Here is a 24,035-nt window from a genome sequence, read left to right as displayed (position 1 = left end):
GCAGCAGAAGCAAAAGCAGAAAACTGCATCCTGGGAAACGTGAGTTATTTTGGCACTGTTAAGAGTATCAAGGTGGAGGCAAAGAATGGTAGGAGAGGATGCAAAATCCAACTCCTGAAGGGCCATGTATGCTGGCTAAGGACTGTGGACTTCATTCTGTAAAACATGGGGATCACTAAAGGATTTTAAGCAGGACAATGACATGGTCAGCCTGGCTACAATGTAGAAGGTGGATTTGAGGGAGGAAGGTGAGAAATGAATCAAGTTAAGAAGCAGTGGCAGTTGTCCATATTTGAAAAGCACACTTACCTTTTCAAATGACACATGCTGATCTATTTTTAAAAATTCATAAGCTTTAATCTTTGTTTCCTGGTAAAAGTGTTCCACTAGACCAGTGTTACTAAAATAGCCATGATGAAGACTGTACTTATTACAAGAGCTGATTTCCAAATTATTTTAATCATGTTTGATAAAGGTAAAAGATCACCAGTTTGCTAATGCAGCTGTATACTTAAGCTCTAAAAATCAAGTCAGTGCTTCAATATGCCTTTTGTGTGTGTGTGTGTGCTTTGGGTGCAAATTTACAGAGCAGAATTTGTTTTACATTCAACAGTTCACATACATTTGGTTTCACTCCCCAATTACTATCCCCAACCCTAACCCACTTTCCTCCTCTTCCTTCCCAGTGACCTCCATACCAGTGCCCTTCTTAGTTATGCACTTCTGTCTGTCCAGCTTTTCCTCTGTGTGAATGTTGCCCCTCTGGTGCCCCATGGCTGAGTGCTCCAAGAGATGTATCTCCATAGAGTAGGTGGGTGTATCGCCCTAGGTTGCTCTGCATGTAAGTCTTACTACTGTTGGGCTGAGAACCAGCCCTTGGGAATGAGTTTTATCCCAGGCCCAAAGTGCCACAGTCTTAGGGGTCCCACCAGACTCCATCCAACCAGTAATTCTGGTCATTTTGTGTCTTTGAATTTTGTTCCACGTTTTTCCTCCCACTCCTATCCAGGATCTCCAGTTTTGATCCCTTCCTGAGTGGTTGGCATTGGTAGCCAGGCACCATCTGGTTCTTCTGGTCTCAAGGTCCACCATGTGCTAGGGCAGATTATTTCCAAATGTCCTTGGTTTTCTTCACTCTTCTTTGCTTCAGACAAGAGAAAACCATTAGCTGCACCTTAGATGGCTGCTCAAAAGCTTTTAAGACTCCAGTCACTACTTACCAAAGCAGGTTGTGGAACAAGATTTTTATGTATTGTGTTGTGTCAATTGAGCCTGGTGTCCCCCAGTACTATGGTCCTGAGTTGGCAGATCCGGTGGTTCTCTCTCCCGACGTGTCTGGCTGTCTCTGAGGGACTGCTCCAAGTCTATTTTCTGTTGCTTCTATATGATTGTGGTTATTTTGTACCACTAGTATCTGTGCAAGATTATCCTCACAGCTGAATCTATCATTGGTCTATAGTATATTCCTGTTCACTGACCCCATCTGATCTTCTCAGTTGTCTATGCATTTATCTGTAGCTAATTTGCATATCTTTTGACTGTTAACCAGAAGGCTGGTGGTTCAAACCCACCAGCCGCTTCTCAGAAGGAAGACTGGGCAATCTACTTCTGTAGAGATGTCACTTTGGAAATATGAGGAGGGGTTGCTATGAGTCGAACCAACTCTACACCAGTGAGTGAATGGGTAATGATAACGCACAATTCCTCATGTGTTTGTTGGCCACCAGCATATTGTCTTTAGTGAAGTGTCTGTTCATGTACCTTGCCCATTTTTTAATTGGATTGTTTGTCTTTTTGGTGTTGAGGTGTTTAACTTTTCTATAAATTTTGGAGATAAGTCCTTTGTCAGACATGGCATAGGCAAATATTTTCTCCCAATCAGTAGGTTCTCATTTTACCCTTTTGGAGAAGTCTTTCGATGCACATAAGAATTTAATTTTTAAAAGGTCCCAGTCATCTAGCTTCTCTTCCACCTCCTGTGCATTCTGGGTTATGCTTGATATTCTATTTATGCCATAAATTACGGCATCTAGATTTGTCCCTATTTTATCTTTGATGAGCTTTATAGTTTTGGGTTTTACATTTAAGTCTTTGATCCAACTTGAGTTTGTTTTTGTGTATGGGGTTAGGTATGGGTCTTGTTTCATTTTTCTGCAAGTGGATATCCAATTTTGCCAGCACCTTTGTTAAAAATGCTATTTCTTCCCCCATTTAATAGGTTTTGTTCCTTTGTCAAAGATCAGCTGTCCATAGATGGATTGATCTATTTCTGGGTTTTCAATTCTATTCCATTGGTCTATCTGTCTATCACTGTACCAATACCATACTGTTTTGACTAGTGCGCCTATATAGTAGGTTTTGAGATCCGGGAGTGTGAGACCTCCCACTTTATTCTTCTTCTTCAGCAGTGCTCTGCTTATCCGAGGTCTCTTTCCTTTCCATATGGAGTTAGTAATTGGTTTTTCCATATCCTTAAAAAATGTTGATGGTATCTGGATCGGGGTTGCATTAAATGTGTAGATTGCTTTGGGTAGTAGTGAGATTTTCACAATATTCAGTCTTCCTATACATGAACAAGGAAGGTTCTTCCATTTATCTAGGTCTCTTGTAGTTTCTTGTAGTAGTGTTTTATAGTTTTCTTTGTATAGGTCTTTTGTGTCTCTGATAAAATTTATTCCTAGATATTTTATCTTTTTGGTAGCTATTATAAATGGTATTGTGTTTCTCATTTCCTTTTCCTTTGTTGATGTAGAAGAATTCACCTGATTTTTGTATACTGACTTGTATCTTGCCACTTATATTTTCTTCTCAAATCCACATGAAACATTCTGCCACAAAGCAAGCCTCAATAAACTTAAACAGACTGAAATTATATAAAGCATATTCTCTGATCTTAACAGTGTGAAAAACTGTATTCCATCAAATTTGAAAACCTAGAAGAAATGGACAAATTCCTAGACACATACTACCTACCTCAAGTAGTACAAAAAGGGGCAGAAAATCTAAAGAGACCCATAGCAAGCTTGGTCTATTTTATGATTTTGAGTTTTGTGCCACATTTTTCTTCTACTCCATTCAGGACCTTATATTGTGATCCCTTTCACAGTAGTCAGCAGTGGTAGCAGGATATCGTCTACTTCTTCTGGTCATGGAGTCTGGGGTTCATGTGGTCCAGTAATCTTTGGCCTAATTGTTTCCTTGCATCTTTGAATTTCTTTATTCTTCTTTGCTCCTTCCACATGGTCATCTTGATCCTATCTTCTTTGACACTAGGGTCACAGTATCAGGGTATCCCAGTATCGTAGCTCACCAGGTCCCACACCTACTGGGTAGGAAAGTGAGGTAAAACAAAGCCAGAGGGGTGACAGAGCAAGCAGCCAAGGATCTAGGTAAGGGGAGGGACCCAGGTCCCACCTTCAAAAGGCAGGAAAGCAAGGGAAAGCGAAGTCAGAGAGGACAAAAGGGATCCAGGTAAGGGAAGGGTAGAGAGGTTTTGAAAAGCTAAGTGAGACAAACTTGTCTATCAATTTGTCATACTGTTGTGACTTGTGTGTTGCTGTGAGGCTTGAGGCTGTGCCACCGGTGTTTCAAGTGCTCGCAGGTTTGCATATCATGCACAGGTTTCAATGCAGCTTATAGACTGAGACAGACTAAGAAGAAGGCAGAGGCCATCCACTTCTCAAAGAATTGGCTAGGGAAAACCTTATGAATAGCAGAGAAACACTGTCTGATACATTACTGTGCAACTTTATGAATAGCCCTGAAACATTATCCTACCATGCAGGAGGATGAGCCCTTTAAGTCAGAAGTCTTTCAAAGTACTACTAGGAAAGAGCTGCATCATCAGAGTAGGACCAAGCTTACTGATATAGATAATTAAAGCTTTCAAGACCTCCATTTGCTGATGTGGCATGACTCAAATAGAAGAGAAACAGCTGCAAACATCCATTAATAATCAGAATGGAATGTACGAAGTATGAATCTAGGAAAACTGGAAGCTGTCAAAAAAGAAATGGAACACATGAAGATTAATATCCTAGGCATTAATGAGCTGAAATGGACTGGTTTTGGCCATTCTGAATCAGACAACCATATGATCTACTATGCCAGGAATGACAATTTGAAGAGGAATGGCATGGCATTAATCATCACAAAGGATGTTTCAAGATCTGTCCTAAAGTACAATGCTGTCAGTGATAGGATAATATCCATACACCGACAAGGGAGACCAGTTAATACGACTATTACTCAAATTTATGCACCAACCACAAAAGCCAAAGATGAAGAAACTGAAGATGTTTATCAACTTCTGCAGTCTTAAATTCACCTTACGTGCAATCAAGATGTGTTAATTATCATTGGTGACTGGAATGCAAAAGTTGAAAACAAAGAAGAATCACCAGTAGTTGGAAAATTTGGCCTTGGTGACAGAAATAATGCTGGAGATCGTATGACAGAATTTTGCAAGACCAACAGCTTATTCACTGCAAATTCATTTTTTCAACACAAATTGTGGCTATACACTTGGACTTCACCAGATGGAATACACAGGAATCAGATTGACTAAATCTGTGGCAAGAGGCAATGGAAAAGCTCAGTATCTTCAGCCAAAACAAGGCCAGGAGCTGACTGTGGAACAGACTATCAACTGCTCATATGCAAGTTCTACGTGAAGTTGAAGACAATTAAATCAAGTCCACAAGAACCAAAATACGATCTTGAATATATCCCTACTGAATTCAGAAAGCATGTAAAGAATAGATTTGATGCACTGAACACCAGTGACTGAAAACCAGAAGAACTGTGGAATGACATCAAGAGCATCATCCATGAAGAAAGCAAGACATCATTAAAAAGATGAGAAAAGAAGACCACAATGGATGTCAGAAGAGACTCTGAAACTTGCCCTTGAGCAAAGAGTAGCTAAAGCAAATGGAAGAAATGAAAAGATAAAAGAGCTGAACAGAAAATTTCAAACAGCATCTCGAGTAGACAAAGCCAATTACTATAATGAAATGTGCAAAGACCTGGAGTTAGAAAACCAAAAGGGAAGAATACACTTGGTATTTATCAAGCTGAAAGAACCGAGGAAAAAAGTTAAGCCTTGAGTTGCAATACTGAAAGATTCTATGAGCAAAATATTGAATGATGCAAGAAACATCAAAAGAAGATGGAAGGAACACACAGAGTCACTGTACCAAAAAGAACTGGTTGATCTTCATCCATTTCAGGAGGTGGTATATGATCAAGAACCAATGGTACTGAAGGAAGAAGTCAAAGCTGCACTGAAGGAATTGGCAAAGAACAAGGCCCCTGGAACTGATGGATTACCCACTGAGATGTTTCAACAAATGGATACCCCACTGGAGGCACTCACTGGGTTATGCCAAGAGATCTGGAAGACAGCTACCGGGCCAACTGTACCCATTCCAAAGAAAGGTGATCCCACAGAATGTGGAAATTATTGAACAATATAATTAATATTGCATGCAAGAAAAATCTTACAGAAGATAATTCAAGAAAGGTTGCAGCAGTTATTGACAGAGAACTTCCAGAGGTGTAGGCTGGATTCAGAATAGGATGTGGAACAAGGGATATCATTGCTGATGTCAGATGGATCTTGGCTCAAAGCAAAGAATACCACAAAAAATGTTTACCTGTATTTTACTGACTATGCAAAAGCATTTGATTGTGTGGATCATAACAAATTGTGGATAACATTGAAAAGAGTGGGAATTTCAGAACACTTATTGGTACTCATTAGTACCTGTACATAGACCAGAAGGCTGTCATTGGAACAGAACAATGGATATGGCATGGTTTAAAATCAAGAAGGGAGTATGTCAGGGTTGTACCCTTTCACCACACTTATTCAGTCTATATGCTGAGCGAATAATACAAGAAACTGGACTATATGAAGAAGAATGTGGCATTAGGATTGGAGAAAGAATCATTAACAACCTGTGATACACTGATGACACAACTTTGCTTGCTAAAAGAGAGGCTGACTTGAAGCACTTACTGATGAAGATTAAAGAATACAGTCTGAAGTATGGATTACATCTCAATATAAAGCAAACAAAAATTCTCACAATTGGACTTATAAGCAGCATCACAATAAATGGAGAAAAGATTGAAGTTGTCAAAGACTTCACATTGCTTGGTTCTGTAACTGATGTCAATGAGAGCAGCAGTCAGGACATCAGACAACATACAGCAATGGGCAAGTCAGCTACAAAGGACCTCTTTCAAGTGCTGAGGAGCAAAGATGTCTCCTTGAGGACTAAGGTGCGCTTGACATAAGCCATGATATTTTCAATCGCCTCATATGCATGTGAGAGCTGGACAATGAATAAGGACAACTGAAGAAGAATTGATGCTTTTGAGATGTGGTACTGGTGAAGAATGCTGAAAGTACCATGGACTGCTAAAAGAACTAACATATCTGTCCTGGAGAAAGTGCATCCAGAATGCTACTTGGAAGTGAGAATGGCCAGACTTTGTCTGAACTACTTTGGTCATGTTGTCAAAAGGGACCATTCCCTGGAGAAGGATGTCATGCTTGGTAAGGTAGAGGGTCAACGAAAGAGGGGAAGTCCCTCAACGAGATGGATTGACACAGTGGCTGCAGTGATGGGCTCAAGTATAGCAGGGATCGCAGAGCTGGTGCAGGAGCGGGCAGTATTTCGTTCTGCTTTGCATAGGGTCACTATGCATTGGAGACAATTCGATGGCACCTAACAACAACAACAGCATCTTGCCACTTTGCTGGACCTCTCTATTAGTTCCAGTAGTTTTTTGTTTGTTTGTTTGTTTATTTGTTTTTGCTGAATCTCTTGGGTTTTCTATGTATAGGATCATGTCATCCACAAATAGAGATAGCTTTGCTTCCCCTTTGCCAATTTTGATGCCTTTTATTTCTCTTTCTTGCCTTATTGCCCTAGCTAGGACTCTGGTAGCATAGTGGCTAAGACACTTGCCTGCTAACCAGACAGCTGGCGGTTCAAACCCACCAGCCACTCCTCGGAAGGAAGGTTGGGCAATCCTACGTCCATAGTAATACTTCCTCGGAAACCCAAGGAGGGGTCGCTATGAGTCGGGTTTGACTCGACAGCACATAACAACAACAACAGGACTTCCAATACAATGTTAAATAGAAGTGGTGATAGAGCGCATCCTTGTCTAGTTCCCATTCATAAGGGGAATGCTTTCAGTCATTCTTCATTAACAATAATGTTGGCCATTGCCTTTGCATATATGTCCTTTATTGTTGAGGAATTTCCCTTCTATCCCTATTTTGCTGAGTTCTGAATGGATTTTATCAAATATCTTTTCTGTGTCAATTGATATGATCATATGGTTCTTTTGTTTTATTTTGTTTATGTGGTGGATTACATTGATTGCTTTTGTGGTGTTGAACCATCCTTGCATACCTGGTATGAATTCCACTTGGTCAGGATGTATTGTTTTTCTGATATGCTGTTGTATTCTGTTGCCTAGGATTTCATTGGGAGCTCTGGTAGCATAGTGGCTAAGGCACTTGACTGCTAACCAGAAGACTGGTGGTTCAAACCCACCAGCCACTCCTCGGAAGGAAGATAGGGCAATCTACTTCCGTACTTTCGTACTGCCTGGGAAACCCAAGGAGGGGTCGCTATGAGTCGGGTCCGACTTGACGGTACATAACAACAACAACAACAAGGATTTCATTGAAGATTTTTGCATCTACATTCTTGAGGGATATTGCTCCGTAGTTCTCCTCTTTAGTGGTGTCTTTCCCTGGTTTTGGTATCTTCATAAAATGAATTTGAAAGCATTCCATCTTTTTCTATGTTCTCGAACAGCTTGAGTAGTATAGATGTCAATTCTTCCCTGAATGTTTGGTAAAATTCTCCAGTGAAGTCATCAGGACAGGACTTTTTCTTGTGGGAAGTTTTTTTATGACCTGTTCAATTTCTTCCTTTGTTATGGGTCTGTTCAAGTATTCTATGTCCAACTGGGATAGTTTAGGTAGGTCTTGTGTTTCTAGAAACTAGTCCATCTCTTCTAGCTTCTAAAATCTGTTGGAGTACAGTTCTTCATAATATTCTGTCAATATGTTTTTAATCGGTTCAGCTGCGATGGTGCCCTTTTCCTTTATTTTTCTTGTTATTTGCATCTTCTCTTTCTTTTCTTTTGTTAGATTTGCCAGTGGTTTGTCAATTTTGTTCATCTTTTTGAAGAACCAAATTCTTGTTTTGTTGATTTTCTCTATTGTTTTTATGTTTTGTTTTGTTTAATTTTGCTCCGCTCTCTATTATTTCCTTACTTCTGGATACTGTAGCTGTTTTTTGTTGTTCTTTTTCTAATTGTTGAAGTTGTTGAGTTAGAGTGTTGAATTTGTTTCTTTCCTCTTTTTTGATGTGTGCATTTATTGCTATAAATTGACCTCTGAGTACTGCTTTTGCTGTGTCCCATAGATTTTGGTAAGATGTAGCTTCATTCTCATTTGTTTCTAGGCATTTTTTAATTTCACAATTTATTTCTTCTGTTACTCAGTAGTTTTTGAGCAGTGTATTATTCAACTTCCACATATTTGGTATTTTTTCCTTGATCTTCCTATTATTAATTTCTAATTTTATAGCAGTGTGGTCCAAGAAGATATTTTGTAGTATTTCAATGTTTTTGAATTTATTAAGGTTTGTTTTATGTCTTAGTGTATGATCTATTCTGGAGAATGATCCATGTGCAAAGGAAAAGAATGTGAATTGTGCTTTTGTTGGGTGGCTGTTGTTGTTATGTGGAGTGCTCTGTATATGTCTATGAGGTCGAGGTGATTGATTGTGTTGTTGAGTTCTTCTGTATCTTTGTTGAGTTTTTTTCTAGTTGATCTGTCCCTCCTTGAAAGCGGTGTGTTAAAGTCCCCTATCACTATTGTAGAGTCGTCTATTTTCCCTTTCAATTCAGTTAGTATTTGCCCCGGAAGGAAGGTTGGGCAATCTACTTTCATAGTGATACTGCCCCAGAAACCCAAGGAGGGGTCACTATGGGTCGCATCTGACTCCATGGCAATGGTTGCATTGTGTTCCGTTCATGTATTTTAGAGCACTTTCACTGGGTGCATAAATATTTATTATGGTAATGTTTTCTTGGCCAATTGACCCTTTCAGCATCATATACTGTCCTTCTTTGTGCCTTATGCTGTTTTTCACCTCAAAGTCTATTTTATCAGAAATATTGCCACTCCTGCTCTTTTTTGGTTACTGCTGGCTTGGTATATTTTTTTTCACCCCTTAACTTTTATTTTTATTTTTGTGTTAAGGTGGGTCTCTTGTAGGCAGCATAACAATGGGTCTTCTTTTATTATCCAATCTGCCACTCTCTTTCTCTTGACTGTCCATTCACATTGAGTGTAATTAGTAATAGGTAGCAGGAGCTCTGGTGGTGTAGTGCCTAAGGCATTTGACTGCTAACCAGAAGGCTGGTTGTTCAAACCCACCAGCCACTCCTCGGAAGGAAGGTTGGGCAATCTACTTCCACAGTGATTCTGCCTATGAAACCCAAGGGGGAGTCACTCTGAGTTGGATCCAACTCAATGACGGTAAGTTTAGTGATAGGTATGAACTGATTGCTGTCATTCTATTGTGTTTCTTGTCATGTTGTTGGAGATTTCTTTGGTCCAAATACTTTCCTGTGCTGAGTTCATTTAGGTATCAAGTGTTTCTTCTCTTTTCTTCTTTATTGTTGGTTTTGTGTTAAATCCATATATTCCTTCTTTCTGGGTTTGCTTAGGGGGATTGTTCATTTTCTCTGTAGTTACCCTGGAGTGAATTCTTTTCTCTATAATTTTGGAACAGTATGTTCTATAGGACATTGCCATGTCTTTCTCTCCATTTGGAAGTTTTGTACTTAGAACTATTATTCCTTCTACGTCATATGCAGATTGACTCTCTTGTTTCTTTGTGTACAATGTTTTATGAGCTTATTTTGAGCATCTCTTTCTGGTTTGGTTTTAGTGTTGATTTCAAGTGTCCTGATTTTAATTCTTGGTTCTCTGTTGCAGGTTCTCTATTGAAAGGACTACCTTAAGCATTTCTTGTAAGGTTGGTCTGGTTTTCACAAAATCCCTTAATTTCTGTTTGTCTGAAAATGTCTTGATTTCACCCTCATATTTGATGGAAAATTTGGCTGGATACAGAATTCTTAGTTGGAAGTTCTTTTTCTTCAGTGTTTTATATATGCCATCCCATTGCCTTCTTGCCTGCATGGTTTCTGCTGAATAATCAGAACCGAATCTAATTGCTTGTCCATGGTAGTGACATTTCTTTTTTCCTGAGCTGCTCGCAAGATTCTTTGTCTTTGGTGTTACAGCATTTGATTATGTATGTCTTGGTGACATTCTCTTGGATCTATTCTGTATGGGGTTCATTGATCTTCTTAGACAAAAATCTTTTCTTCCTTCTTGATCTGGGGAAAATTTTCTGTTAGCAAGTCTTCCACAATTTTCTCAGTGGGTTTTATTTTATTTTATTTTTGCCTCCTCTTGTTCTGGAATTCCAATGAGGCATATGTTGTTTCTTTTCATGTCATCCCATATAAGTCTTGAGGTCTCTTCATTTCTCTTAAATCTTTGTTCTGATTTTTCTTCATACAGATTGGTGTAAGGGATTTATCTTCTAGTTGGGAAATGCATTCTTCAGCCAGTTCTAGCCTATTGCTTCTATAAAAGAGAATTGTGTAACTCTGTAATTTTAGTGTTCATCTTCTGGATTTCTAACTGCTGCTTTTTTTATGAGTTCTGATTGTGTGTTAATCTTGTTATTTTGTTCTTGAATGGTTTTCCTGAATTTTAGGGTACTGTCTGTATTCTCCTTGATTCTGTGTATGGTTTCCTTGAACTTTTGTAGAGTTTTATAAACGTATCTTCTAAATTCCTTCTCAGGTAATTCTATTGCCTCTCCCTCATCTATGTTAAATAAGTTTTTAGTATGGGGTTTTATTTCTATTGTCTTGTCCTGTTTTTTTTTTTGTTTGTTTGATTTGAGGTTGCCTGGTGTTTCCAAGACATTTTGAAGTTGTTGTCTTTAACTGTTAGTTACGTATTGATTTGTTTCCCCTTTATTCTATATTTAAGTATATTTGCAAGGGTGCAGCTGGTGTATTTTATTTTTTTGATTATTAATTCAGGTGTGCTGGGTTGCTCAGCAGTTTTGTGTTGATGGAATCACTGTAGGGAGTGTGGATGCAGGTCTCTGTTTGTCGTGAAGGGGATTTAGAGTTGGGATGAGCAAGTGTTGTGGTGGCTTACTGTGGTTTTTCTAGTGGGTGAGGCAGGGGAGAAGGGAAAAAAGAGGAAGAAAAAGAAAGAAAAAAAAAAAGGCACCAGTAGCAAGTCCCCACTTTCCACATTTCTGTAATTACTGCTGGTTCCAGGGTTTTGTTTTGAGTCTGCTTGGGATGGCTACCAATGATGACGTTTTGTGACCCACAGTTCAAAATCAGCAAAGACCCCAATGGTTATGAGGCCACTACTTTCCACTTGGGTAGGAAAGCCACAAAAACTCCATACCCCAGTCCATTCTGTGCTAAAAAGCTGTCATGAAAGAGCTGAATCCCAGCCTTGCACTGCAAGCTCATCCCAGGGGCTGCCCACCTGCAGTGAGTTTCTTCCCTTTCCCCTTTCTGCTCTCAACTCAGCAGCAACCTGAACCACAGAGGTTTCTGCTCTGTTTCTCAGAAATGTTACGCACTTAGTCAGCTCAGTTCCTAAGGTTACGATCAGAAGGTCTTGCTGTGGGTAGCCCAAGTCCCTGAAGCCACTTTGGTTCCGTGGTGCCCCTCCTCTCACACACAAGGCTTTCTCCTATACTGCTTAAGAGTTTTCCACCTCTCCATCTCCCCCACCGGCCGGGAAGGTTTGTTTATTTTCCCAGCTGTTTACTCTGTTTTTTTTTTTTCCTCTGTCTCCACTAAAATCTGGCCCTCTCTAAGTTAATGAGCTGTTCACAGCCCCAGAATCCCTGCTTTCAACTGCTGCACCTAATTTTTCAGGAATTAAAATACTAGAGGGAATAAACATGTAGGCTACAGGTACAAAGCCATCTTCCAATCCCTCCCCTTCAATATACCTTTTTATACTTTTTGACAGTGAGAACTACATTGAAAGAGTGAAAAATAAAGACTATGATAATACTAGCCAATTCTAATAGACATTATGTTAGAAAAACAATGAAACAATTCTTCCAACTGTTAATTTGAGGAAAGAACTCTCTATCTATTTCTATCAGTCAATCATCAAGCATCTACTGAACAACTGTTATGAATTTCACATGTATCAGGAAACAAACAAAAAGAACTAGTCACCTTCATGGTCATGGAAAGAGAATATTTCTTCTGTAAATGCTGTGTACAGGAAATTATTTCACTAAAAAAAATTAATCCATTTCCACAGTTACTACCCAGTTTTACATACCTGACTATCAAGAAGTTGCATCACATTTTGAAAATCCTGGGGATACTGAGGACGGTCCTCTTTAAACTCATGTGCATCTTTTAACGTGCCTATGTTGGATTTGATCTGTATATTGGACTTCTGTATTTCTGACAATTGCTGTAGGATAAAATTCAAAATCAATGATACAAATATTTTATAAGACTGAAACAGAATGTAAAATTAAGAAGCATGTAATCATGTCTTAATCTGACTATCCCATCAAAAGCTCATTTTGCTTCTCCTACCTTTTCCCAGTGGTTTTCCTGTTTTGTTTCTACTACTTTTGGGTCTTTTTAACTGACAGTGCACATGGTTTAAAAAAAAAAAAAAAAGGAAAGAAAGGAAAATGAACATTCTAATCTCAAACAACATGTCTTTAAACATTTGATAAGCAAGTACTAGTTATCAGAAACATAGGAAATGGGTACAGCTGGTTCTCAAATTAAAATAAGATAATTTAGTGAAGAGGCTAACATTGTTTAGGGACTGCATCAGTAATCCATTTATGCCATAATGTTTAATTTTACCTTTTGCTTGTTATTTCCAAAGTTTGTTGCTGTTGCTAGCTGTTTTTGAGTTGACCCCCAACTCACGGCAACCCCAGGTAAAACGTTGCCTGGTCCTGTGCATCCCCATGATCAGGTGGAGATCTAACTGTTGTGATCTATAGGGTTTTCACTGGCTGATTCTTGGAAGTACATCATCAAACCTCTCTCCCTAGTCCATCCTAGTCTGGAAGCCTGCTCAGCACCACAGCATCACTCCTGCTGACAGATGGGTGGTGGCCATGCATGAGGTAGACTACCTAGAAATCGGACCCAGGTCTCCCACATGGAAGGTGAGAATCCAAACTGAACCACCACTACTTCTTTACTTCCAAAGTTACTGGTAGTAAAAATCCTTGGAAAACCACAGAAGTGTCCTATGTTAAACTTCAGAAATAAAAGGGTGGAGTAGCATAAATTCTACTCTTTAAGTATGAACTGCAAATACTATCTTCCCTCCAAAGAGTACAGTGCAGAATCCTGGCAAACACTACCTAAGCCAGGTGATCAAGGTGAGCATCAACATAAATCATGTTGACAGTGAACATCCTTGATAAAATGTGATAAAAATGGTGCTTTACCTCTGTGTTCTTCCTCCCCAAAGATCAGAAAGCACCGTTCAAACCCACCAGCTGCTCCTCGGAAGGAAGATGGGGCAATCTACTTCCGTAGTGATACTGCCTCGGAAACCCAAGGAGGGGTTGCTATGAGTTGGGGCCAACTCGACAGCACGTAACAACAACAACACAATATACCTGGATCAGTAATCCCCAAATTTATCAAGATCATAAAAAATAAGGACAGTCTGAAAAATGGTCACAAAAGGAGGCTAAGGAGACAAGTAAATGCAACACACAGGACCCTAGAACAGAAAACGGACATGAGGTAAAAACTAAGGGATCTAAATAAAGTATGAATTTTAGTTAATAATAACATTTCAATGCTTGTTCACTAATTGTAGCAAATGTTCCATACTACTTTAAGATGGTAATAGGGGATATTGTGTGGGATGGGGGAATTAAACGGGAATTCTTTGTACCGTCAGACAATGAATAAGGAAGACCGAAGAAGAGTCGATGCTTTTGAGTTGTGGTGCTGGTGAAGAATGCTGAAAATATCATGGACTTTTGAAAGAACTAACAAATCTGTCCTGGAAAAAAATGCAGCCAGCATGATCCTTGGAAGCAAGAATGCCCAACTTTGTCTCACCTACTTTGGTCATGTTGTAAGAAGGGACCATTCCCTGGAGAAGGATGTCATGCTTGGTAAAGCGAAGGGTCAACAAAAGAGGGGAAGGCTCTCTACAAGATGGATTAACACAGTGGCTCCAACGATGGGCTCAGGGATAGCAAGTGTCGTGGAGCTGGCAAAGGACTGGGCAGTGTTTTGTTCTGCTGTACTTGGGATTGGTATGAGTCAGAGACGACTCAATGGCACCTAACAACAACAAACAACTTTGTACTGTCAGCTTAGTTTTTTTTCTAGAAATCCGTGACAGTTTCTGAAAATAAAGCCTAGTTAACTTTTTCAAAAAAAGAGGAAACATCTATAGCCAAAAAGTGATGAATGGACAAATGTGATGTATCCATACAATAGAATATTATTCAGCCATAAAAATGAAGTGATACATGCTACAACATGAATGAACCTTGAAAACATTAGGCTAAAGTGAAAGCTAGTCACAAAAGACCACATATTATATGATTAATTTCATTTTGTTTACTTAAAATGTCCAACATAAATCCATAGAGATAGAAAGAAAATTAGTAGTTACCTAGGGCTGGGGGCTTAGCGCAAATGGGAGTGACTGCTAATGGTTATGAAGTTTCTTTTTGAATTGATGAAGATGTTCTAAAATTGATTATGGTGATGACAGTATAACCTTCTGAATATACTAAAAAATACTGAATTGTATACTTTAAATTGTGTGGTTATATGAACTATGTCTCTATAAAGCTGTTTGTTTGTTTTTAAAAAAAACACAATAGGGCAGGAGGGTAAAGTTGTAAAATCAAGTTCTATTCCATGATTATCCTGGAGGCAGGAGCAGAACCAAAGAGGGAGCGTCAGACAAAAGAACTAGAACTGGCAATTCATTACTAAGGAGGAAATAAGTGCCGCCTTGATGGGGAAGATTTAACAAGCCAGCCTTAAACTGGGTAGTATCAAACTCTACCTCTGTGGATAATTCAGCATCTTACTTGGAGAAGGGTTACAGATGTGAGTTCAAGAGAAGATCACAAGTATGTGTGGTAAATGCAAGTATTTCCCAGAAGTTCTGATGCTTATGAAGAACAGGATCTACGAAGAAGTGATATGTGAGTAACTGAGCCAATAGGACGTTGGCTGAAGGAAACTCTACAAAGAGATAATGAGTCATCCAAAGTCATTTCCCCTCAACTTTTTATTTAAAAATTTCAAACCAAAGAAAAGTTGAAAGAAGAGTACAATGAAAAGTTGAAAAAAGAGTACACCCATTTCATCTTCACCAATTGTGGACACTGTGACACATTTCCTTTTTAAATGTGACTAAGAAACTCACTGCCCTCGTGTCGGTTCTGACGCATAGCGACCCGTCCTTGGGTTTCCAAGGCAGTATCTCTATGGAAGTAGATTGCCCAGTCTTCCTTCCAAACCGTGGCTGGTGGGTTTGAACTGCCAGCCTTCTGGTTAGCAGTCAAATGCCTTCAGCACTATGCCACCAGAGCTCCCTATAAAAATGGCAGGGGCTGGCAAACTTTTTCTGTAAAGGGAGAGATACTAATATTTTTGGCTTTACAGGCAATGTTCTATTGCAACTACTCATTCTCTACAACTATAAACTCACTGCCATCGAGTTGAATCCAGCTCGTAGTGACCCCTCCTTGGGTTTCCCAGGTGGTATCTCTATGGAAGCAGATTGCCCAGTCTTCCTTCTGAGGAGTCGCCAGCCCTCTGGTTAACAGTCAAATGCCTTACGCACTATGTCACCAGAACTTCCTCTACTATAGTATGACATAACTGCAGACAATACATAAATGAGTAAGCATACCTATGTTCTAATGAAACTATACTGCCAGACATTGAAATTTATTTATGGATACATATCATGAAATATTCTTCTTTTGATTTTTTTCAACCACTTAAAAACATAAAAACCATTCTTGGCCCACTGGGCATACAAAAACAGGTGGCATGCCAGATTTGGTCCACAGGTCATGAACCCTATACTACAGTTTAAAGAGTTTTTTGGGGGGAAGGATCTTAGCTGTGTAAGGAGCTCTAGTAGATAGCGGTTAAAGCATTTGGCTACTAATCAGAAAGGTCAGCAGTTCAAACCCACCAGCAACCCTGTGGGAGAGAGATGAGGCAGTCTACTTCCATAAAGATTTATAGCCTTGGCATTGAAGAAGAGAAAGACATAGAGAGGTACATGGGAAGTACAGACAACAAAAATGAACCCTCTTGCACATATAATACAGCATACTCAGTGAAGGCAAACACAGGTATATGGGTGGATAGATGGGTGGACAGGCTGAAATATTAGGTATCTATATGAAGTGGAGAGTGCACCCAAGAACATGTATAGGGTTGGCAGACAGTGGTCCAATAACTTTATGTATATGATCTGAATTCCCCGGTGTATAATGGGGCTGACAAGGGGCAAGGTTGTAGTCACTGCTTGGTCACAGCCAGCTACCCAGAGGGACCGAGTAGTTGAACCTGTGGGCTCGAGACCATAATCCCAGAAGACATCAAGCTCAATTGGCATAACATACTACATAAATCATTGTTCCACCTTCTACTATGGCTAGTAGAGACTGAGATCTTAAAAGCTTGTAAGCTGCCATCTAGATGCAACAATGGGTCTCTCCTTGTCCAGGGCCAAGAAGAATGAAGAAAACCAAAAATTCATGGAAACAATCAGTCCTAGCGACTGGTACACCATCCGATCTGCAGCCTATATGACTATGAGACCAGAAGAAATAGACGGTGCTCGGGTACTACTGTCAACCACTTAAAAGAGGATCTTTGTAGGAGATCCTGGATAGACAGGGGGAACAATGTGGAACAAAACTCAAAATCATTTGAAAAAAAAAAGTGGGGACAGGTTTACTGGCCCAATCGAGCCTGGTGGAACCACTGAGACTATGGCCCCTAGCTGCCCTTCAGGTCTGGATTTGAACACACACCTGTAGCTTCCAATCAAGCAGTAGACAGGCATACCAGTTGAGCATTTATCTCAGGCAGATACACTCCATGGAGAGAACAAGCAAGAGAGAAAGAAGGACTGCTCAGGTACAGGGAGATAGCTCAGGGGGTAGGAGTATATGGAAGGATGGTCACAGGGAAGCGGTACCTATCGGGAGGAAGTGGGAGAGGAGATGTTGCATTGTGCTAAATTGTGGTCAATGTCATGAGACAAAGTGTATGTGATCTGCTGTATGGAAAGTGTATTTGCTCTGTAAATTTTCACCCAAATCACAATAAAAATAAAAATTAAAAAAAAAAAAAAAAAGATTTATACCCTTGGAAACCCTATGGGAAAGTTCTACTCTGTCCTCAAGGGTTACTATGAGTCAGAATCAACTCAATGGCAGTGGGTGTGGTTTGGTTTTTTCTTAGGAGTATTTCAAAAATAACCTTTTATTTGAGTTAATAAAACTTGTTGGCCCCTAGAGGGTGCTCAGGTATTTTTCTTCCCTCTGCTCCCTCCCTTACCTTTTCCTCCTCAAGGATGACTCATGATTAAACCTGCCCAGGGAGCTCAGGTGAACTGTGAGTTGCAGGACAGTGATTGGCCATTTTCACAGAGGATGAAGGTCCCAGCCCAGTTGAGTTAGTCTCTATCATTCATGTATGTGATGAGGGTAGTGTGGCCAGTGTGGAATTTTCACCCAAATCAGGAGAGCGGGCCAGGAGAGCGGGCTCAGTTAGCCACATCCTGTCTCCCTACCCTCCAACCCCCTTACCATCCAGGAGTGGGGCAAGGAAGAAGACTGGCAAAAGTTTTTGCTCTGGTTTTCTGGATCACCTTCCTTTTCCCCCTACACTGGTGATCTACATCAGCCTTTATGGCCACGACAGTGGTAAGTTTTAAAACACAGAGAGGGGCTCATGGTTTAAGGCTACTCAAATCTAACCAGCTAATGAAAGAGGGTGGTGTAGTGGATAAGGCATTTGGCTGCTAACCAGAAGGTCAGCAGTTGAAACTCAACAGCCACTCTGAAGAAAATGGGGCAGGCTACTTCCATAAAGATTTACAGCCTCAGAAACCCAGCAGGAGTTGCTATGAGTAAGAATCAACTTGACAGCAGTAAGCTTGGTTCTTTGGTTTAATGAACAAGGGACCCTCCATGATACAACCAAATGCATCTTACAGGTGTGCTACACTGGGAAATTTGGTGCCAAAGCACCTGCTCTCAACACCATGCCTTGTCTGACTTGCTCCTTCTTCTTGATTGCCTTTCAAGACTCTAAGGAAGAAGGGTATCTAGGCCAAGGGACAATAAGGGAATTTTTGGGTCCTCTGGCCATCATGCCATTCTAATATCACCTCCCAAGGCAACACTCAACTCTACTAATACTATGAGAATTTCTAGGTTAATACTTACATATTCTAATGCTGAATTCTTGGAAGTTAATTCTTTAAACTCCTTCATAAACATCTCCTTGACTTTTTCCATTTCATCAACTAGCTTTTCCTTTTCTTCTTCTTTCCATCTACCAAATAACTTCAGAAAGTCTTCCTCCTTTGTTTTCTGCATTTCATATTCCTGAAATTATTTTAACACATGTCTTTAAAATTTCTGATATGGAGCAAATATGCAAAATTTTAAATAAATGGTCATACCTTTACTTGAAATGTGTTAGCTAGTATTGATTATTTCAGCTAGGTTTGTAAAAATACTTCATACAATGGCAGGTCTGTGCACAATAATATATGGAAGCCAAGGCAACACTAAACATCCTTTTGTTCTTACATTTCTTAAAGTACAAAACAAAGGCCCAAGACCTCAAACTTTCTATATTCTATAACCTTGTATAGTAGATAGGCAATGATATATAAAACATAAACATACTTTATGCAAAAACATCACTTGAGTGTTAGAAGAATCCTTGACACCAGATCAATTCGGGTAGGGGAGTCCCATTTCAGGAGTGCCTGGGTGGCACAAATGGTGTCAAGTGTTCGATACTAGCCAAAAGGGTGGCAGTTCGAACACACCCAGAAGTGGCCTGGAAGACAGGCCTGGTGATCTACTTCTGAAAGTTCAGTCTTGAATACACCACAGAGCACAGTTCTCTACACGCGTGGGCTTGAAACTGACTCAGCGGCAACTAACAACAACAACAACAAGCCCCATTCTACCAACCAAAAAATACAGATTTAGATTTATACCAGCTAGACTCAAGGTCAGGAGCTCTGGTAGCATCGTGCCTAAGGCACTTGACTGCTAACCAGAAGGCTGGAAGTTCAAACCCACCAGCCACTCCTCAGAAGGAAGGTTGGGCCATCTACTTCTGTAGTGATGCTGCCTCGGAAACCCAAGAAGGGGTCGCTATGAGTCCAGTCCAACTCCAAAGCACATAACAAACAACAACAACAACAGATTCAAGGTCTAGTTGACCATTACTTGATTTCTCACCTAAAACAGCAGAACTGAAGGATCAGATGAAAAAAAAAGAAATCCCATCAATCTGTAGGCTCTAGTGCTCCAATAAAATGTGGTGTTTTGTTGTTAGGCATTAATATCAGGGCACCGTGAAGAACACAGGATGTCTGTATTCAAAATCATTTATCAACTGTATGACTTGTGTGCAAGTTATCCCCCAAACTCCTTTTTCTTCCTGTGTTCAACAGAACAATAATGGTACCTTCCTCTGAGATTTGTGATAAAGATTAAAGGAGTTAATATGTGGAAAGCACTTAGAGCAGTGCCTGGCACACCATCAGGGCTCTAGAAGCATGAGCTAAGGTAACTATATTAGTTCACACTTAAAATTCAATGCTAATGAAGCATCCAAGAGGAACAGGAAAATCCATAGAGAAAGAAAGTGAATATCAGGGGCTATAAGAAGTGACTGCTAATGGGTTCAGGGTTTCTTTGAGGGCTGAATTAGCCCTGGAATTAGATAGTGGTGATGGTTGCACAACCTTGTGAATATATTAAAAACCACTGAATTGTGCACTTTAAAAAGGTGGATTTTATGATATGTGAATTACATCAATAATTTTAAAAAAGCAAGCATATGCTATTTGGAGAACACGAGAAATGGAAAGCTATTTCAGTGACCAGGTATCTCGGTTTCAGGACCTGGAACAGAATTCGGTTAAGATATAAAAGAAGCTAACTTTGAATGGATAAACAAATTATGCTACATCCATATAACAGAAAACTACTTTGTAATAAGAAGGAACAAACTCCTGATACATGCATGCATACATACATACATACAAAGCAGCAGCAACAGCTAACTTATAAACATAAGGAATATCAAGGTGACAAAAGAGGAAAGAATTGGATATCTTTGATGGCTGGAAGGGGCTGGTAATGAAGAGCAAAGTTTGACATTATCTCTGCAGGCAGGGCAGTTCAGGTTAAAGTATAAAAGGATAGAAACATACCCCTTTGCATCACTGAAGGAAACTGCACTATTAAGTTTTAAATCTTCAAAAAACAGAACAGAACTGTATTTCCAGCAATATGCTTTGTTGGTTAAAGTACTAAAGAGTCAACCGGTCACATTTTATTAAACTCCATGAACCCTAGTGTCCTTTGTTTATTAGAGTCCATGCCACAATTTAATCACATTCAGAGAACTGAAATTAAAATAGAGCAGGTCCACACCACTCATGAATTCTGTATCTGCAAGTTTGCCAACTTGCTAAAATTTATTTGCAACTCCCAAACCAATACTTGTGATGCTTTGGAAGACATTCGGGGAGAAAACTTTTGAGTTGCCCAATGCACAGGCTAGCTCATATCCACTAACAGTGTTCCCAGGGGCTTTACACAGTATTTTGTTGTTGTTGGGTGCTGTCAAACTGATTTTTCCAACCTACAGCAACTGCATGCAAGAGTAGAACTGCCTCATGGGATTTTCTTGGTAGTCATCTTTACAGAAGCAGATCACCAGATCTTTCTCCTGTGGAGCCCCTGGATGGGTTGCAAACACCAATCTTTGGATTATCAGCTTAGCTCTTAACTGTTTGTGCCACCTGGGCTATTAGACAACATAACTGCCATGAATAATGAGAATGTACCATACCACTGATCCAGAATTTAGCACCATACCTTAGAAAATCTGACTGCATGGGCATGCTGGGCTGCCTCCAGCTGAGACTTGGTGAGCTGCAGCTGCTCCTTCAACATGTCAATCTCATCCTGGAGCTTATCTGTTTGCGCCTTCTTCTTATACTCTGTTGCAACAGAAATATCTTGTTACAACAGCATTTCTTATGAAAAATTATCTGAAAACGTAATCAGATATGGTCCCCCTGGTAAGAAAAAGGAAACCAGTCTTTCTTGGGCTATTAAATCACTTTGTTCATGCCACACAAGTCAATTTTTACTCTGTAATGTTTATTTCCAGCCCTATGTATTACTGGGCACTGAATTGTTTTTAGCAGATTCTTTCAGCCACTGGGATGAAGTTAGATTATCCCTACAGAGACAGTGTGAGAAAGCCCTGTTCTGGGAGCAATAATGGTGACGAAGAATAATCATGGCTGTCTGGACACAACAGCACTCTGGCTTTTTAGAGGTGGCTGTCTCAATCAAAGGAGGGAAGCGACAGCTTCCACTGCAAGTTCTACCATATTGAAATCTCTATGGTCACCACCCTTCTGGCTTCCACCGAGCTGTGCTGAGAACCCGTCAGTGAGTGTTGCTATTACAGGCAAAGGGCTAGCATTCAAAACGTTAACTAGGGCCACAATCTGTTAACTGGGGCAAAACCGAGGTACTGAAAAGGAAGCAACAAGTGAAAGGAAGAATACTTATGTACATGTATTTACATGCAGATGTACACATGACTGAATGGATATACATGTGTCTGTGAGTGTAGACATGAAAGGTATGGAAACCAAAGTAGAAAGTCAGAGTCTCAAAGATGACCTGAAGAAATAATACTCATTTCAGAGACTGAAAGATTCTCTGGAACGAGTATGAGATAGAATAAAATACTGAAACAGAAGAGGAAGAAGGTCAGTTTCATGCTGAAGAATATTAGATTAATTAACATAGTTAATCTTCCCAAGTTTTCCAAGATATTGCTAAGTTGTATCAGTGGTTCGAGGCTATTAAGGAGAATTTTATACTGTTTATACAAAGCTTAGCTATTTCTTAAATAAGTCTGTTTACCTGAAATGGGCAGGAATGGAAACAGACTAGCCCAAAATGCAGGGGAAGGCAGGCACTGGGTAACAAACTAGAGGTACACAGATGTAGAGACTTAGAAAACTTAAACACATCATCAGAATTTCTGTGGGTTACTAGGCAATCTGAAGAAAGCTTTGATTTGCTCACAGGAAAACAGACCTTGGATTTTGAAAACATTTAAATAGCAAGCAATTTGGTTCCCTGGTAAGCCACAAAAGCCCTTTTCTCTCACTTTTTCAATTTCCCATTTTTTATCCTGGTTAATTCCCATCAGTACACAAACATGTCTTTAATATCTCCCACATAAAACAGAGCAAAAAGAAGCCCACATCTTCCCACTATCTTTCCCAACAAAAGTCACTGAAATAAATGTCTAATTTGATATGACCACTTTCCTTACAAGATTCTTAGTTCAGGTTTAATAGAGTTTTGTCCCCATCAACCCATGGTTCTGCTAGAGTCAGGGGTCACCAACAACTCTTAGTTTTACAAACCCAACTGTCAACTGATGGTCTTCATCTTACTCTGTGCCTCAGGAACATCTGACACAACTGACCCTTGCCTCTGCCTAGAAACTTGGTTTTCCTCCTTGGCTCCCATGACAACACATTGTCTGGGGTTTCCTCTTTAACTGCTATTTCTCACTCTTCTACACCACTCCTCCTGAGCTCCAAGTGATGAAAGAACCTCAGGGCTGGCCCTCAGCCATCTTCTCTTTGCTATCTAGGTGAATTCATTCATCTCAGCTTTACTCCAACAACTCTAAATTTGCATGCCCAGCTTGGGCTTCTACCTTTTTTATCTCTACTTGCACCCTGGCCAAGGCTTCCATCTTCTCTTGTTTGGACTACTGTGGAAGCCTCCTCACTCTCCCATCTGCTTCCACTGTTACCCCTACCATCCTTTCTCCATTCCAGTGGCTTCATATTACACTTATAAAAATACCTACATTCCTGTGTAGGGCCTCACAACCCTACTCCATCAATCTTCTCTCTCTTCCTCACCTACAAATAGTTAATAAGTATGCTTCCCCCACAAAATCAAAAAAAACAAAGCTAGTACCACTGAATCAACTCCAACTCACATAGGACTTTTATAGGAAAGAGCAGAACTGCCCCACAGGGTTTCCAAGGCTATAAATCTTTATGGAAGCTGACTGTTTCATCTTTCTCCCACAGAACAGCTTGAGGGCATAAAACATCAGCCTTTTGGTTAACAGCTGAACACCTTAGCTACTGCACCATCAGAGCTTCTTTGCCCCGACAAAGTCCTTACAAAGAGTGTCCTCCATGGCTGGGAAATTATTTTCCCAGATTACCACAAGGCTGGGACCATCTAATCACTCAGGTGTCTAATCAAATATGACCTTGTCAGAGAGGGCTTAGATGGCCACCTGGAGTCCCTTTCTATCCCATTCCCTTCACTACATTTGCTACAATTTCTACTTTATTTCCTTCACTACATTTGCTACAATTTGGAAAGAATTATTCATTTATTTGTTGAATTATGCTGCACCCAGCCTTCCCACTAAAATGTAAGACTCCAAAACAAAACGATCTCAGCACAGAAAATAATATGGAACAAAGAAACCAGGGACACCAGGAAAAAATACATAACAAAATGACAGCAACAAATTCAAACTTATCAATAATC

The 24,035-nt window shown here is 39.9% G+C and overlaps 1 protein-coding gene across 1 annotated transcript in view; it reads right to left on the bottom strand.

Annotated features, from left to right (window-relative positions):
* Window positions 1–24,035, bottom strand: part of DZIP1 (DAZ interacting zinc finger protein 1) — a 122,708-nt gene that overhangs the window by 65,901 nt on the left and 32,772 nt on the right. Inside the window, exons 4-6 of the mRNA XM_042781414.1 lie at window positions 21,297–21,421; window positions 18,612–18,773; window positions 12,452–12,589 (exon numbers count right to left, since the gene is read on the bottom strand). Of these exons, the coding sequence (XP_042637348.1) occupies window positions 12,452–12,589; window positions 18,612–18,773; window positions 21,297–21,421 (425 nt within the window). The remainder of the gene's footprint in view (window positions 1–12,451; window positions 12,590–18,611; window positions 18,774–21,296; window positions 21,422–24,035) is intronic.

Source organism: Orycteropus afer, unplaced genomic scaffold, assembly GCF_000298275.1.
Source record: "Orycteropus afer afer isolate SDZICR_OR568_19922 unplaced genomic scaffold, OryAfe1.0 scaffold00117, whole genome shotgun sequence".
Taxonomy (NCBI): domain Eukaryota; kingdom Metazoa; phylum Chordata; class Mammalia; order Tubulidentata; family Orycteropodidae; genus Orycteropus; species Orycteropus afer.
This window is presented reverse-complemented; position numbering and strand designations above follow the sequence as displayed.